The 18,910-nt window shown below is 36.9% G+C and overlaps 2 protein-coding genes across 3 annotated transcripts in view; one reads left to right on the plus strand and one right to left on the minus strand.

The window, feature by feature from the left end:
• The window catches only part of PNPLA8 (patatin like phospholipase domain containing 8), a 146,275-nt gene that overhangs the window by 109,118 nt on the left and 18,247 nt on the right, over positions 1–18,910 (minus strand). The gene's annotated exons all lie outside the window — the stretch shown is intronic.
• The window catches only part of NME8 (NME/NM23 family member 8), a 33,427-nt gene that overhangs the window by 7,889 nt on the left and 6,628 nt on the right, over positions 1–18,910 (plus strand). The window contains exons 6-11 of the mRNA XM_036863021.1: positions 271–387; positions 6,864–6,930; positions 7,994–8,067; positions 9,540–9,632; positions 10,727–10,914; positions 14,446–14,618. Coding sequence (XP_036718916.1) covers positions 271–387; positions 6,864–6,930; positions 7,994–8,067; positions 9,540–9,632; positions 10,727–10,914; positions 14,446–14,618 — 712 coding nt within the window. The remainder of the gene's footprint in view (positions 1–270; positions 388–6,863; positions 6,931–7,993; positions 8,068–9,539; positions 9,633–10,726; positions 10,915–14,445; positions 14,619–18,910) is intronic.

Here is an 18,910-nt window from a genome sequence, read left to right on the forward strand (position 1 = left end):
TGGGAGGCCTGTACAGAACCATTAAAATTTAATGCAGCGATGGCCTGTCTTTGGTTGTAGGAGGACAGATAAATTAGAGGTAGAACTCAAAGAGCTGGATTTACCAAATGGACATACTTTTATATCACTAATACTTATTTTAAAATGACTAATTACAGTAGCTAAAAAGGGATTGGTGGGTCAGGGTGGGGTGACTTAGTCCAGTTGAAGTGTTAATTCTTGACCTATCCTGAAAATGAGTTTCCTTCCTGCCTTTGTTTCCCCTTATAGAATGGCAAAATTGTTGCAAAAATCAAGGGTGCAAATGCACCACTTGTGAGTCAAAAAATTATTACCTTGATCAATGAGGAGAGGAAAATTGCAGCAGGTGAAATGGTTCGCCCTCAGGTAATACTTTGGATTACTGATAATTTTATTTTTAAAAATTAGTTTTAAAAAAAGATGCATTACATTTTTTTTTGTTTGTTTTCCTAAAGCATTTTCCCTAGCTTTATAGCTATCTAGGTGTCTAAATGGTGCAACCTTTTTTGGGAAGTATTTTGGCAATATGAATCAAAGGCCTTAAAAAACACATGTATCCTTTGACTGAGCAATTACACTCCAATAATTTTCCTTAAGAAGATAATGAAACAAATATAGAAAACGATGTTTATTTCAGTGTTGTCTATGTTATTAAAAATTTGGAATCAACCTAAATGCCTAGCAACAGTGAATAGATGACATAAATGTCTGTAATTTATGTCATAAATTATACAGATTCATACAGTGGAATATTATTTAGTATCTTCTAGCTCTGTTTATTGATATGGAAAGAGGGCCAAGATAGACTGACAAATGAAAAATAGAGTATTATACTTTAATAGGATGCTTAGAATAAGATCCTATGTGTGTGAAATGTATTACCTAATAATAAAATATTTTAAAATTAAGAAAGGAACCATAAAGCATGCAGAGATATGAACATAATAGCATAAGAAAGTAAGCCATATAGGAAAGTGATCAGAAATATAGGCAGATAAATAGGAGTGATTGGTGTTATTTAAACACACACACATGCAAACAAAACAACAAACAACAAAAAGAAGAAACAAAAGAAACAAAAAATAGAGACTAGCTGAGAAATACTGAAAAATAGAAATAAAGAGAAGGTATAGGCTCAAGCTTGTATTAAGTATTTACTATAAAAAAGCGTCAGTTTAAATCAGGAAAGGATAAAAAACTCCCAAAACAAACTTAGCAATATTGGGTTAACTATTTGTACAAGAAATCTGTATTATTTCCTCATATACATAAACAAATTTCAGACAAATTAAAGAGCTGAATGTTGAAACAAAGCATAAAAGTATTAGAAGAAAATATTGGAAAACATTTATCTTGTCATAGGTTGAGAAAGGCCTCGTAAGTATAGTATAAAGCAGAGATATCAAAAAAGAAAAAATTGATAGATTTGATTATTTAAAAGTTTGAATAAAATGTAAAAGGAAAGCAGCAAACTTGGAGAAAAGCTTGCGCTGTGTATCAACGTGCTAATATCCAGAGTGTGTACAAAGTACTTTAAAAGCATTAAGGAAAAAAAATGAACATTTTGATGGAAAACTGAAAAATGACAAATATGGGGAATTTACATTTACAATAGTGATTTTTCTCACCCAAGGACATTTTTCTTTACATTTTCAGGTTTTCTTGTTTTTCAGGGAATCTTCGCCCTTCCTTTCTCTCTGTCTCCCTTCCTCCCTCCCTCTTCCCACTCCCCCTACTTCTTTTTGAAAATTATAGTAACTAGGAATTATTGTGGACTTACTGTTTGCTAAGATTTTCAGAAAGATATCCTCATTTAATCTTTTACATCCCACTTTTATTGATATCATTGACAACTAACATTTTATTAGTTTAAGGTATACAACATAATGATTTGATATATGTGTATACTGGGAAATGATTACTACACTTAGTTAACATTTCATGTCACATAGTTAACTTCTTTCTGAAAAATTTTTTCATGATAAATTTTAAGATCTACTCTTTTAGCAACTTCCAAAATATACATGTTATTACCTATAGTCACCATGCTGTATATTACACCCCCAGAACTTATTTATCTTTTACCTGGAAGTTGTACCTTTTGACCTCCTTCACCCAATTCCCCTACTCACCACCCTCCATCTCTGGCAACTACCATTCTGTTCTCTGTGCCTATGAGTTCATTTTTTCCAGATTCCACATATAAGAGAGATTATACAGTATATATCTTTCTCTGACTTATTTCACGTAACATTAATGCCCTCAAGCTCCATCCACGTTGCCACAAATGGCAAGATTTCCTCCTTTTTTATGGATGAATAGTATTTCATCAAGTATATATATATCATATATTTATCCATTCATCCATGAATGGACACTTAGATTGTTTCCATATCTTGGCTACTGTAAATAGTGGTGCAATGAACATGGGAGGGCAGATAACTTTTTGAGAGAGTGATTTCATAGCTGGTCATAATAGTCTCTTAAGATCTTTTGTGTTTCTGTGGTATCAGTTATAATGTCTCCTCTTTCATTTCCAATTTTATTTATTTGAGTCTTCTCTCTCTCTTTTTTTTCTCTCACAGTCTAGCTAAAGGTCTGTTTTGTTTATTTTTTCAAAAACCAGCTCTTAGTTTCATTAATTTTTTTTCTATTGTCTTTTTAGTCTCTATTTTATTTATTCCTGCTCTGACCTTTATTTCCTTCATCTGCTGACTTTTGCTTCATTTTTTGTTTGTTTTTTCTAGTGTCTTAAAGTGTAAAGTTAGGTTGTTTATTTGAGATCCTTCTCTTTTCTTAATATAGGCTATGAACTTCACTCTTAGAACACTTTTGTTACATCCCATAAGTTTAGGTATGCTGTAATTCCATTTTCATTCATCTCTAGATTTCTTTTTTTGGCTCTTTTGATTTCTAATTTGACCCATTGGTTGTTCAGTAGCATGTTATTTAATCTCCGCGTATTTGTGAATTTTGCAGTTGTCTTCTTTTAATTGATTTCTAGTTTCAGACCACTGTGGTTAGAAAAGATGCTTGATATGATTTCAATCTACTTAAATGTTTTGTGGCCTAACATATGATCTGTCCTGGAGAACGTTCCATGTGTGCTTGAGAAGAATGTGTATTCTGCTGCTTTTGGATAGAATGTTCGGGATATATCTGTTTAATCCATCTAGTCTAACATGTCCAATGTTTCCTTACTGATTTTCTGTCTGGATGGTTTATCCATTGCTGGTTCTACTGAATCCAGGGACACCAGCCCTGCTGGCTGCCAGAGCTGGGCTATCAAGTGCTGTGTCCTTGGAGTAACAGCCACAAAAGCCAGGGTACCAGATGTGCACACAGGCTATCTTCACAAAGACACTAGTGACCTGGAGCGGGGCAGAGGGAGAGCATGAAGATGGCCCCTGCTGTCTTCCCTGGTCTCTGGAAAGGACTGCTGTGAGCCCCTAGACCTGTGTTAAATTAGAAGCCTGACCCTCAGGCTATAGCTTATCAGATTTCCAAATAGTCCCCTGCATTGAGCCCTGGGGGGACAGCCACAGGGAGTCCAGCACAAGCCAAGCCTGTTAGGAGCTCAGTTTACTATAGTCTGGATGCAAGCCCCAGGGCTTTTACAGCCAGGCATTTGGGGGCCCCATCTCTCAGTTGGAAGTCTTAAAACTGGGGTCACTAGATGTTGGGTTAAAGCCCTTCAGTCCTCAGGGAGATGCTGGGAGTTGTGAGTTCCCTCTCAATTGTATGTTGCTGTGCCGGGGATGGAGTTTAAGCCGAGACTGTGACTCAGCCTCTCCTACCCGATTCGGTATGTGTTCTTTTCTCATTTGTCTGATGCATAGGAGTCACTCAGTTATTTTCTGGATTTCGTTCAGAGGGAACTGTTCCACAAGTAGCTGTAGGTTTGGTATGTCTGAGGGAGGAAGTGAGTTCAGGAGCCTCCTATGTTGTCATCTCGAATATGAACCTGGAGAAACCTTATGAAGTATTTATGAACGATAAGACAGGCTTAAAAACATTATGTCCTTTCCTTAGAAACAGGCAACTAGTAGGAGGTAAAAGCAGAATTTGAAGTCAGGCAGAACGACTTTTAAACACATTCTTCTAATTGCTATACTGTACCCAGCTTTCTCTATGTGTGCTCTGTACGGTGGCTTTATTGTTGTTATTCTCATTGTTCTTGCAGAATGACATCCTGTTTTAATGAATAATAATGGGTATGTAAGAAATTTATTAATATCTTATGTTTATTTTATATTACTCCATTTTGTGGACACTTCTATTATTTAGTTTTCTTATCAATTGCCTTGTCTAGCGCAGTAATAGTAATAAAATACAAGGCACGATGTGAGCCACATACGTAATTTATAATATTCTACTAGTCAATTAAAAACAATAAAAAAGAAACAGGTGGAATTAATATTTAAAACATCGTTTCTTACATCCAGTATATTAAAAAGATTGCCATTTAAAGATGTACTCAATATAACTTATAAGCTTTTGCACAGCAAAGGAAACCATAAACAAAACGAAAAGACAACCTATGGACTGGGAGAAAATACTTGCAAATGATGTGACCAGCAAGGGCTTAATTTCCAAAATATACAAACAGCTCCTACAGTTTAATAACAAAAAAACAAACAACCCAGTCAAAAAATGGGCAGAAGACCTAAATAGACATTTCTCCAAATAAGACATATAGAGGGCTAACAGGCACATGAAAAGATGCTCATCTTTTAGATTACCAGAGAAATGCAAATCAAAACTACAATAAGATACCACCTCACACTGGTCAGAATGGTGATCATTAAAAAAATCTACAGGGCTTCCCTGGTGGCGCAGTGGTTGAGAATCTGCCTGCTAATGCAGGGGACACGGGTTCGAGCCCTGGTCTGGGAAGATCCCACATGCCACGGAGCAGCTGAGCCCGTGAGCCACAACTACTGAGCCTGTGCGTCTGGAGCCTGTGCCCCGCAACGGGAAGGGGCCGCGATGGTGAAAGGCCCGCGCACCATGATGAAGAGCGGTCCCCGCACCGCGATGAAGAGCGGCCCCCACTTGCCGCAACTGGAGAAAGCCCTCGCGCGAACTGAAGACCCAACACAGCCAAAAATAAATAAATAAATAAATAAAGTAGCTATAACATTTAAAAAAAAAAAATCTACAAACAATAAATGCTGGAGAGGGTGTGGAGAAAAGGGAACCCTCCTACACTGTTGGTGGGAATGTAAATTGGTGCAGCCACTGGGGAAAACAGTATGGACGTTCCTTAAAAAGAGCTACCATATGATCCAGCAATCCCACTCCTGGGCATATACCCAGACACAACTATAATTCAAAAAGATACATGCACCCCTATGTTCACTGCAGCACTATTTACAATAGCCAAGACATGGAAACAACCTAAATGTCCATTGACAGATGAATGAATAAAGAAGATGTGGTACATATATACAATGGAATACTACTCAGCCATTAAAAAGAATGAATTAATGCCATTTGCAGCAACATGGATGCAACTAGAGATTTTCATACTAAGTGAAATAAGTCAGAAAGAGAAAGACAAATAGCATATGGTATCACTTATATGCATAACCTAAAATATGACACAAATGAACATATCTATGAAACAAAAACAGACTCACAAACATAGAGAACAGACTTGTGGTTGCCAAGGCGGGGGATGGGGGAGGGAAGGATTGGGAGTTTGGGATTAGCAGATGCAAAGTATTATATATAGAATGGACACACAACAAGGTCCCACTGAATAGCACAGAGATCTATACTCAGTATCCTATGATAAACCATAATGGAAAAGAATATGAAAAAATAACGTTATATATATGTATAACTGAGTCACTTTGATGTACAGCATAAATTAAACACAACATTGTATATCAACTATATGTCAATAAAATGTTTAAAAAAATATGTACTCAACGTAAAAACTAAGGTATTCCAGATTTTTTTTTCAAACTAAATCTTTGGAATGTGCTGTGTATTTTTCATTTATGGCACATCTTAATTTGGACTAACCTCATTTCAGGTGCTCAAATATAGCATTATGTGGTTAGTGGCTGCCCTGTTTGTCAGGGCAGGTCCAACAAATACAAGGCAGGTCACTTTGAAGTTATAGCTGGCATAATTATCTTATTCCTGACTATAAGAGGAGTGAATGCTTTCAGTGTAGTTATTTCCAAACATTTTTGGGTCTATATTCCATTGAGAATCTGAAATTCTGCAAATCTCTTGCCCCTGAAATGTATATATGTAAATATATAAACCTTTCAGGTTGTTTACAGAATCGTAGAAGCACTTTCAGGACTTCTCCAGAAATTAAGAATCCCCCATCCTTCCTAGTGTTTTACTCTATAGTAGGAAATTGCCTATTGTTTTGAGAAAGGCTTTTTTTTCCCATAAGTTAAGGAAGTATCTTTCTGTTCCTAATTTACTAAGAGCAATGGTCAGGAATGGATCTTGAAGCTTACAAATGCCCTTTCAATCTTTATAAACACATAATAATTATGTGTTTATTGCTTTCTTACTTGTTAATCTCTGCTTCTTTCTTATTTTATTCCTTGTGCTCTTAAGTTTTAAACATTTTGTTTTTAAGCATTTTCCATATAGCATACATGCGATATTTCTCATTGTCTCCCCACTCTGTTTATTCCTAATTTTATTTTAGTGGGAAGGTTGGGGAAAAGTAGTGTTAGATAAATGCAGGCACATTTCCACTTGACTTTCTATCCCTTGGATTATAAATATTGATTAAAAACAAAATTTCTAAAAACTCTTTCACTATCGTATTAAAATATAACTGTTTTATTTGCATTCCTTTTCCATAGTATCATGAAATTGTGTTTGCAGACTCAGATTCAGAAGATGCTGGGGAAGCAAGCTATGAAAGTGTTGGTAAGTAAATTGACTTTAAAGTAATAGCGAGGGAAATTGTGTACTTGGATGCTCATTACAGCATCACTTGCAGCAAAAAGCTGGTAATGACACCAGTGTTAATTGATAAGGGAATGGTAGGATCAATGATGATTTGTGTGATACTGGATTCAGCTTAAAAAGCAATCTCTTCTGCTCCCCTTGCCTTGCCTTTGGTCTCTGTGCCTGGGGCCTTTCAGAGGCTACCCTCGATCAGGGGCTCCTGTGCCCTGTGAGTAATCTGGACAGCAGTTTCCTCTTATTTCATGCTTCATCATCTTCCAAAAACTTGTAAAAATAATTTCTTCCTTGATGGCCCACACTCCTGGTTTACTTTAAGATGAACAATTTCCTGCCTTCATTGGATTGTCGGAGTGGGCGTGTTAGTGTGTGTTCATACCCTGGAGGGAACAGAGGCAAACAGCTTGCTCGGCGAGCTATTCTGCACTAAAAGCTCATCATCAGAATGTGTAGATAAATGTGGATAAATTCATAGATGGTAAAGCCATCGGTTTGTAATGTTTGCTTGCACTGAAACTGTAGTCACTAGTGATACTGAGCTGGATGGTTCATGGGTGCGATTCTAATGCACGTGAATTGTATTAAAATAACTAGTGCCGGGAATTCCCTGGCGGTCCAGTGGTTAGTAGGACTCTGTGCTCTCACTGCTGAGGGCCCGGGTTCAATCCCTGGTTGGGGAACTAAGATTCCACAAGCTGTGTGATGCGGCAATAGAAGAGAAAAAGTAGAGTCGAAGAGAATAGAATAGAATAGAATAAAATAAAATAAAATAAACTAGTGCCCACCTACTCTTTCTTTTTTGGCCTACTGACTACAAACTCTTGTGAATGTTTCTCCTGCATGCAAATATAGGAACTGTACTTTGATTCTAAGTAGAAACTCTTTGGTAGTTGCAATGCCATAATAACAAAGCTGTTGATGGACAAAAATTCACTGGACATTAGTAGTTTACATTTCTAATTGCCAAATCCTTCATTCTCTAGTTTGTGCCAAGAAAATGAAATTCTTCTATTTTTTTTCCTAGACCAACTATACAGCATTGCCATTATCAAACCCAATGCTGTGATTGCTAGAAAAGTTCAAGAAATTAAAGAAAAAGTAAGTGATATTTCCCAACAATAGTTTAAATTAATTGTAAAATTAATTTTTAAATTAATTGCAAAAAAACAATACCTTAATTTTCAATTTGGAGACAAGCTTATCATTTAGAGTAACACAGAATATAATGAACTTCTGGTTCATTTGAATGAATGTTTTGAATGTTTTGTCTTCTTTGAATGTTTTGTTTTACAAAGGCTAGACCTACTCAACATCCTTATTTAAATAACTCTGCTCTACCAGCATCCAATATAAATGATAAAAATTACACTTCTTGCATTGGATTGTAACAGATTTCTTTGTGTTTATTGTTAGCAGTGCAGACTTGTTTAAGCTCACATCAGCTTGCTTTATTCCCTGTGTGTTGTCACAAACGTATGGTCCTTTTTAGATACATGATAACATAAGGAAGCATTTAAGGTTTTGCTTTTAGAGCCCAAATAAAAAATATTTAGAGCAAAATTGCATTCTAACCCAAAGGTCAGCAGACTTTCCCTATAAAGAGCCAGACAGTAACTATTTTCAGGTTTGTGGGGCATGTGATCTCTGTCACAGCAGTTGAACTCTGCCATCATATTGAGAGAGCAGCATTAGACAGTAGATAAACAAATGGGCATGGCTGTGTTCCAGTCAACTTTGTTTCCAAAAATGGGTGGCGGGCCAGGTTTTGACTGTGGGCTGTGGTTTGCTGACCCCTGAGCAAAGATGTTGTGTTGAAACAACAAAATTGTATTGAAATTTGTAAGAATGTTGCATGTGCTACAGAGGAGGTCACATGGGGAACCATGTCAGGATGGGCTGGGCATCTCTTGATGAACTTCCCATCATGCATTCTTTCTTCAGCCAAAGCAGCAACAATTAAACTACTATAAAGCAGAGGGTCCATTTTATACATTGTTATACTTGAGTGACATGCACACTGAATTTGTCATTAAATTTAAAAATTTTAAGATAAAGCATGGCTGTATCTTAAATTCTATCCTTCCCTGTAATTTGGATATTTTTGTTGCCATCAGAATAAGATATCCTAGATTACGAGTTACAGACTTAACAAAGGAAAGCCTTAAAAGAAGAAACTGAAAACAATTTTGAAAATAGATGGTTAAGAAGTGCCTGTAAATGTATGTCTTTTTGAATGATTCAGAAAACTATGATATCTTTCTTGGAATTCAGTTAGATTTTTTTTTTCTTTTTTCATCTTTAGACAATTCACTTAAATAATAGAAATATTGTGGAGTCTCTGGTTCAAGCCGTGAAAACTTAAATACTAGGGGGCATGAAAAGGACCTTCTTTGTTTACATATTTTGGGGCCTCTTCCAACCTCGTGCCCGATGGATTGTGCTGAGGCACAACCCATGAAGTGCACTCAAATCTGGGGGGTTCATTAAGCCTAGGAAACAAATGTCCTTGACTTGTTTTACCTGTGTGGTCCCACGACACATGCGGACCTGACCATGCTCTCTAATTGAAGATTATCGATGCAGAATTTGTCATAGAAGCAGAAGATAAGAAACTGCTCACTGAAGAACAAGTTAGGTACTTCTATAGCCGAAGAGCAGACCAGGTAAGAAAGTTAAAAAAGCCATTGTGTTGTCAAATACAGTGGATTCCTATAAGTTTAAGATCCTCATTATAGAAAAACGAATGAGTCTGACCAACCAAGTAAGCTCTAGGTGTCCCTGTTGGTGTCCATATCCTGGTTAATCCAAAGATGTGGACTATGGAGAAATCTCCAGTAGAAATAGAGACAGCCAGGCAAAAGTGGATGCTCTGATTGTGTTTTGTTGGAGCGAAGATCTCCTTATGGTATGTCCTCTAAGACTCCCTGCATCAGCCCTCAGGAAGTGAATATCCAGGCCTTTCCTGTAGATTCTTATCCCAGGTTGAAGGCTGCCTGTGGTAAACTTCACAGGAAAGCTTTAATCCTTCCTTTACCTAAAGGTAAATCCTTTCTGTCAAGCTATTTTTTAGATTCTCTTTTGCCTGGGGGCAGTGCTTTGTGTTAGAAAATGCAATGGCTTGGGGGCGTCAGGAGACGTAGCTTCTAGAAATGCACTGTTCAACATGGTAGCCATTAGATACATGTGGCCATTTGAACTTAAATTCATTAAAATAAAGTTAAAAATTCGGAGTCTCAGTGGCAGTAGCCACATTTCAGCGCTCAGCAGCTGCCTGTGGTTACATGTGCTGGAGAGCACAGAACATGTTGGTCGTCACAGAAAGTTCTACTGAACAGCACTTTATAATCTAGCCGCACCACTCAGATAATCTCTCTTGGCCCCGGGAAAGGGTTGGACCAGCTACATAAGCATCACCTGGGAACTTCTGAGAAAATCCAATTCCTGGGCACCCTAAACCTACTGAATCATAGAGTCTGGGACTGGACACCGGAAATCTGTGTTTTAGCAAGCCCTCCAGATGATTTGGAAGCATCCTGCAGTTTGAGAGTAGTTATTAGGCTATCTTTAAGATCAGTCCCTGCCAGCTGTGAACTCTGTCCTTCACAGATGTGTTTGTTAACAGGAGGATTGTGTGTAACTTTCTCTTGCCCAGTGATCATGAAGGGGAAGATGTCCTTGACTTGGGTAGGGGCCACCATTGTACTCTATCCATTTTGGGAGCCTAATAATATTATTTTTATTTTATTTTATTTTGTAGCCTGACTTTGAAGATTTTGTTTCTTTTATGACAAGTGGCCTAAGCTATATTCTAGTTGTATCACAAGGAAAGGAAAAACAGCCTTCCTGGGATGAAAGTGAATCTAATTCTGAGACGGAATCTAAAGAACCATGGGATGACCACCAGGAGACAGCCAAGTCCTCGGGGATGAAGCAGAAGAGGGAAAGGTAGCTCCGGACCAGGAAACGAATTGTTTACAATGTGTTAGTAGGTAATGGAGTATAATGTCCAAATATCGCAAATCTGAAGACAAACGTCTTTAGGGACTTCCCTGGTGGTCCATCTGGTTAAGATTCCGTGCTTCCACTGCAGGGGTCACGGGTTTGATCCCTGATCAGGGAACTAGGATCCCCACATGCTGTACCACATGGCCAAAAAGAAAAAAAAAAAAAAAAGGACAAACATCTTTATGTCGAAGCCACAACTATTCCTTCCAGTCTAAAATTTTATATATTCAGCAAAGCTGGAGTTGCCCTCAAAGTTTATGTCAAGAGGGTTAGAAAGGGAAGAATTTCCCATTTGTCTCTCTAATGCTGGGCGCACCAGTCTGGCCTCATGGGGCAGAACGGGAACAGGCCTAGTCCCTCCCAAACCAGCCTCCTCTCCTGTCTCCACATGCCAGTTCTACCTCTCCGTGTCCTATAGAGACAGCAAAGTACTCTGCCCTTTTACTCAAGGCAGTGAGTGAGTGGTGAGAAATTGCTAACAACTAAACAGTTGTATATTTTTGTTAATGGTTTGTAAATATACAAAAGTGAACATAAGTCATTTACAGACTGTTGGTTTTATGCACTTGCCATTTGTGCCTTTTATTCCTCTGAAGATGCAGAAACTCCAGTGCTCACCCCATGAATTAACAGAGCCATGTCTGAAAGAAAGGTGGGTAAGCAGGACCAGGTTCAGAGTAGCTGAGTCCTGAGGCTTCGCGATGTGTGTCTCCCCCTTCTGGGTAGCCCATCTCCATTGCATGTTTAGGCTGAGCATCTCTGGAACTTTCCTTGCTGTCTTATTAATAAGTTATAGTGGCTTTTCTTGAGTAGGTCCATCTGCTGGTCCCTAGCGATGTCATAATTTTTAGGTAGCAGGGAGACCCTAATATCATTAATTCCCAGTTTTATTAAGTGGGATAGAAGAACTCATAGGGTAAATCAACTGCTGACAAAGGGCTTTGTAAACAGTAGTAGTTACTCTGTGAGTTTTAAGGGAAAATGATACTTAGTGGTTAGAGAGCAGGTTTGGGTGGGAAGTGTTGGGCTCAAAAAGATACCAGATTTCATACCAGAATTTTTGAGCCATGTTTTAAAAGAAGTGTTCTGTGAAACACTATTAACACAGCTGGCATAAGAGGAGTCAGTGTTCCATTGGTGCTGTTATTCAGCTAGGTGTCTACTGCATCCAGCTTTTAGAAGCAGTTGTCTCCAGTTGTTCAATATGCACATAATAAGATGAACAACTTAAGCACTTGGCGGGATTGGGGTGGAATGAGATGTGCTGATGTTATTTTGCAAAGTCTGCAGTATTTTCCTTTTAACAGACATCCTCTTTTCCTCTGGCCTGTGTTTATCCCGAGCATTGGCCCAAGCAGGCAGCACCAAGTGGTGGGGAGCATGTTTTCCTGGGAATCAGTTTTCACAGCTCTTTTTCTGCAGACATGGCCTAACAGGTGCTGGAAACTTCCACCCGCCATTTTTTAAAGTAGATCCAGAACCTAAAGGATCAAGGACATAAACTCTCATGTAGAATAAAGGGTAGATATAAAGTAAGATGGAAGGAATATAGTCAGGTATATGGCTGTTATACTAAATACGAGAAGGTTAACTGTCCTGTCAAATATAGAGATTACCAGATTAAGATCAAAAACAAACTAAATTAAAAACCATATAATAATAATTGATGCAGACAAAAATCATCAGTGGGTGCTAAAGCCATTGTATGAATAATATATGCATTTTCAAATAGTGTCCTTTCAGATTTCTTATTATTTACAAAGTGGAAATTGTAGCTTTTCAGTGGAGAAAACTGGGGGATACCACTCTGACCATGTTAATATCACCAATAATGGGAAAAACTGACATTGTGTACCTCCTATTGTGATGTATACTGGTGTGGTATTCCCAAAGTATCATACCCAGAATGTAATAGGAAACTATGGGGCCATTCCATAGTTTGAAACCATCCAAAATGAGGAGTCTATTGTACAAAGCAACTGGCCTGGAGTCTTCAAAATATCAGTATCATGAAAGACAAGACGCAAGAGGGAGGAGATATGGGGATACATGTATATGTATAGCTGACTCACTTTGTTATACAGCAGAAACTAACACACCATTGTAAAGCAATTATACTCCAATAAAGATGTTAAAAAAAAAAAAGAAATTAAAAAGAAAAGACAAGAAAGGCTGAGCCATTGTTAGAGGTTGACGAAGACTAGGCATTTCAGGCAACTGCATGCAACGTATGATCCAGGATTAGGAAAAATTACTGTCGATAGGAGAGTATTATAAAACTGATGAAATTTGAATATGGACTGTTCATGAGATAATAGTCTTATATCAGTGTAAACTTTCCTGAGGTATTTAGGAGGGTGAATGGTGAAAATATCTGCAGTCTATTCTTAAATGGTTAAGCCAAAACACACACACAGACACACACACCCATAGACACACACACTCTCATTGGGGTATGAGAGAGAAAGAGAAAGAACAAATGTGACAAAATGCTGACAGTTGTTGAATCTAAAGTTCATTATCCTGATCTTGCAATTTTTCTGCCAATTCATATTTTTTCAAAATAAAAAGTTTTAAAAACTGTACTCATCTATATTCTACTTAGAAGAGACAAAGAAAAATTTAAAAAATAAAGGAATGGTAAAAAAATTAGCCAGGAAAAATAAAGTATTAGAATTGAACATTAAAAGTGTTAAACTTGATAAAGAAGGACATGATGTATAAGAAAACATTTATGAAGAAGATAGTCAAAAAATGTATGCCCCAAACAACATAGATAACATATATAAAGATACAAGTACCAGAAAAACAAGGAGAACTGGATAAAAATAACTTTATGGTCAGAGATCTCAATACACAGCAGACAAAAAAGCAAGGATATATAGGGACGGCAAATACATATTCCATAATTGTGTATAATAAATGATCTATGATATATGAAATATGAATATATAACCTCAAATCCCACAAATAAATTTGCTTTGTTTACAAAGAAAACCTTAACAAATTTTTAAAAATTGAGATCTCACCACATGCATTTGCTGATTATAATCCAATAAAGTTGGAAATAAATAATAAAATGATCCAAATGTCTTATCTATTTGAAAACATGAAATGCATTCCTAAATAAGCCTTGATTCACAGACAAAATTAAAAGGAAAAATAGAAACTATCTGGAAAGCTTTACATAGAGGAAAGAAAAAAATTTTTAAACATATTTTATTTTGGTCTCCGTAAAATCCTCTCATGAAATCAAACATACATGATTTCATGTAATTGATTTTTGGATTGGTTCAATAAAGGTGGAACTAAATACATATTCTTTGATGTGATAGAGAGATATCTTACCTTTATGTGAAATTCAATTTTTGTTTTACTAAACTCTAATTTACTTGTGAACATATTATCAATTTTAATTTTCTGGCATGATTATTAAACTTCACTTTATAATTATATTTTGGATTTCAACAGTTTCCAAGAATATCTGGAAAGACAACAAATATCTCAGTTTTGTGATGTTGAAGAGAATATAAGTAATACTAAGTTTATTGATGTCTTCATCCCTCATTTTAAAAAAATTAAAGGCATAAAATTAGAAAAGATACTGGCATTACTTCGACCAGCCCTCTTTAATGAAAGGAAAGGTAAGGAATAAAGTATAAATTGTTTAACTACTTTGTACATGGGATTTGAATAAGCTCTAGTATAATTATATTAAAAGATACTAGTTTGAAATTTAACATTTAAGAAAAAGCACTTGAAGTAAGAAATTTAGTTAACACTAATTTACTAATTTCTCAATAAAAAGAATAAAACATTTTTGTAATTAAAATATTCAGAAAGTGTTTTCTAACCTAGGAATTTATCAGGGTAGATTTTAACAGGGCAAGAATTATTACATAATAAAGATTAGAAGCATTCGTGTCTGAAATGCCTTAGTTCAAAGCTTGGGTAAAACCCTCATTAATAGTGTGATTTGAAAAAGGATACTTTACCGAGTCTACTTCTTCATGCTTAAATTCAGAAGATTAAAGTGAGAAAACATAAATAAAGTGCCTGGCACTTAAAAAGTGCTAGTTATTTTTAACTTCATCCCATATTCACAGAGTAGAGTGAATATTGGCAGAGCAAGAACACAAACCATAAATTCATACTATTAATTCTTTTATATATCTAGTGTATGGAAATACAATAGATATTTGTATGTTGACCTTGTATTCTCTGACTCGCTAAACTACTTAGTTCTAGGAGCTTTGACGTAGTTTCCTTGGGAATTTCTATGTAGACCACGGTTTCTGAACCTCAGACCTACTTACACTTTGGGCTAGTAAATGCTTTGTTGAGGGGCTGTGTCATGTGCATTGGAAGATGTTCAGCAACATCCCTGGCCTCTACTTACTACATGTCAGTAGCATCTCCTCACCTCCTAGTTGTGAAAACCAAACAATATCTCCAGATGTTGTTAAATGCACCCTTGAAGGACTGAGAACCATCGATGTAGACAATAATATCATCTACAAATTGAGACAGTTTTACCTCTTCCTTTCTAATATGGACACCTTTTATTTCTTTTGTTTGCCTCATTGGACTGGCTGGAACTTCCTGTATGATGTTGAATAAGAGAGATGAGAGTATACAAGTTACCTTGCTCCTGATCTTACAGTAAAAGCATTCAGTCTTTTACCATTAAGTACAATGTTAGCTGTATATGCCCTTTATTAAATTAAGGAAATTCCCACCTATTCCTAGTTTTGGGTGAGTGGTTTTTGTTTTTTTCTTAATATCATGAATGGATGTTGTATTTTCTCAAAATTTTTTCTTGAGTTTAATAATATGGCAATTACTTTGATTTTGGAATATTGAACCAGCCTTGCATTCTCCAGATAAATCACACTTGGTGGTTGTATATTGTCCTTTTTTACATACTGCTGGATTTGAATTTTCAATATCTTGTTGAGGACTTTTCTTGTAATGTCTTTATCTGGTTTTGGTGTTAGGGTAATGGGTAATGCAGGCCTCCCTCATCAAATGAGATGAAAAGCAGTCACTCCTGTTTTCTAGAAGAGATGGTGTAGAATTGATATTACATCTTTCTTAAATATTTACTGGAATTTACCAGTGAAGCTATCTAGGCCTAGAGTTCTCTTCTTCGGAAATTTCTGTTTGCCTTTTAAACCTTGAACATATTTTTTTGAATGAATAGACTTTATATTTTAGAATAGCTGTTGATTTACAGAAAAATTAAGAAAGACAGTACAGTGTTCCCATATGCCTGCCCCTGCAACAGTTTCTTCTATTAGTACCTTATATTATTATCATACATTTTTATAACTAATGAACCAATAACAATACATTGTTATTAACTAAAGTTCATAGTTGACATTAAGGTTTGCTCTTTGTTTTGTACATTCTATGGGTTTTGACAAAATCATAATGTCATGTATCCCTTTACAGTATCATACATGGTAGAATCACTGCCTAAAAATCCCTCGTGCTTCTCCAATTCATCCTTCCATTCCTCCCTCCCAACCCCTGGCAATCTCTGATCTTTCTTCTGTCTCTATAATTTTGCATGTTCCAGAATGTCACACACTTGGAATCATACAGTGATGAATTTCTTTCACTTAACAATATACACTTAAGGTTCCTGTGTGTCTTTTTTGTGGCTCATTTCTTTTCATAGCTGAATAACATTACATTGTATGAATATACCAAAGTTTGTCTAGTTACCTATTAGAGGACATCTTAGTTGCTTCCAGTTTTTGGCTATTATAAATAAAGCTGCTATAGGCAGCTTTATTATGAACATGTAACATTGGTGATATCTCTGATGTATTGAGCCACTAGGGTTTTAGGTTTAATTTTCTACACAGCATAATCTTTATCCCGACTAGTACAATGATCTGCTGCAAAATACATCTAAGTAATTGGTAATAACAGCTGAGTATGGAAAGTGCTATGATAAGAGACGCCTCACTGGGTATCAAATAGGTGGGACACACAGCCCGTATTTGAGTGGAAGGATAAGTATGGCTTAGCCAAGCAGGGACGGTTACATGAAACTTCTTGGAGGAAGCATTGTTTACGCAGAGACTAAAAAAGTCAAGTTTGAATTAGCCAGGAAAAGGGGAATCTTGAGTAGTTTCAGTGGAGTGCTTGCAGCAAAAGCCAGTCTCAAAATTGGGGTGGGAGATTATACACAATGAAACGAGAACAAGCCAGAATTAAAGAAGTAATATTTGACAGATTTTTAACTGTTATTTTATTTTGAGGTTGGAAAACTCTGATCGTAGATAAAGGCTCACGGGAAGGAACCAACCAGTAGAGAAGGAACAGCTGAAGATACAAGAAAGAGAGAGAAGATTAGGACAGGCCAAGGTCACTGAGAGTTGGGAGGAAATAATTTCTGTAGCAGATGCATAGGACTGGGCTTAGAAGAGATTTCTCTTCTATATAGCAAGAGGGAAAGAGGGCTGGATAGACACAGATCCAGTTGATGCGCTGGTGGCAGGAAGTTGACGGGTGTGTCTTCTGCTACCTGGTTCCTCTGTAAATAAGAAGCAGTGTTGCTGGCTGAGAGGAGGGGAGGCAACCCTGTTGTGTACATGATCCATCAAAGGCCAGCCCTTGGGACTTCCCTGGCGGTCCAGTGGTTAGGACTCTGCGCTTCCACTGCAGGCGGCTGGGGTTTGATCCCTGGTCAGGGAACTAAGATCCCGCAAGCCATGCAGCGTGGCCAAAAAAAAAGGCCAGCCCTTTTCTTGGTCCAGGTACGCCATTTCTACCCATTTTCCCAAGGACTTCACATCTGCAAATGCCCCTTCTTTTCTTGCAACATCACTTCCTCCCTTGCTACTGAGCTTTCCCTATTAGCACAGAAACATGCTCCAACATAATAATAAACATAACAGTGAAATAAAAACAAAACCAGAAAAACTTCATTGGATCCCACACCCCCTCAGCTGATACCCCGTTTCTCTGCTCCTCGGCAATGGGCAACTTCTCAGGGAGTTGTCTGGCTCAGCGAATCGTCTTCTTGACCCTCACCCACTCCTTAACCCCCTCCAATTGAGCTTCTGGCCAGAACTATACTAGTCAAGTTCACCAACGACTTCCAAATTGCCAAACTTTCAAATGGCCTGTCCTCTGTTCAACAGCTCTTGGTAGTATTTAGCACTTTTCTGCTTTCATATTGGTCACCTTTCATATTGATTTGGATTGCCACCGAAATCCTGACTCCTGTTCCTGGGAAGCAAATATAATTTTTTCAATTTTTCTAAGCAAAGCAAATCCACCTTCAACCAAGTTGCAAAGATCTCACCTTCTACTCTTAATAATTTGTTGAAATAATTTTTCCCAAGCAAATACAATTTTCTCCTATGAAGAATTTTGGTGGTAGCTGTTAGTATAATAACATATTACTACTGTGATGTGCAAACCGTACTGATACTTGAGGATGGCATAAAGGTGTTATTTAAAAAGGGGGAAAACAAAATTTGAAGTTGGTTATTCTATATCACTCTCCCACTGGCCCACTGCTTGACTTTAACCTCAGTTTCTGATCATTTCAGGTTACTGTGTTTGCCATTTGGTAGTTATGTGGTAACTCATCACTCTTCTTTTTCAGTAAATGTTGACGATTACTGACATTTAATTATTCTGGGTCACTTCAAGAAATTCTAAAACAAAGTCTATGTGGATTATTTAACTTGAAGAAAATTGACATCTTCACCATATTCTCATTTATTTTCAAGAAATATAGTGTACCTCTATTCCTCTATTACATCTTTTATTCAAATATGTTTTATTATAGCCCTTGTTACCTTATTTTTCAGTTAAATATGGTAATATATGTAATGTTCTTTGCTCCAAAGTATTCACTCAATAAAAGGTCAGCTGTTCATAGTTGTTGTTGCTGTTTTAGTGCTAGCTATTT

This window comes from Balaenoptera musculus, chromosome 9, assembly GCF_009873245.2.
Source record: "Balaenoptera musculus isolate JJ_BM4_2016_0621 chromosome 9, mBalMus1.pri.v3, whole genome shotgun sequence".
NCBI classification, from domain to species: Eukaryota; Metazoa; Chordata; class Mammalia; order Artiodactyla; family Balaenopteridae; genus Balaenoptera; species Balaenoptera musculus.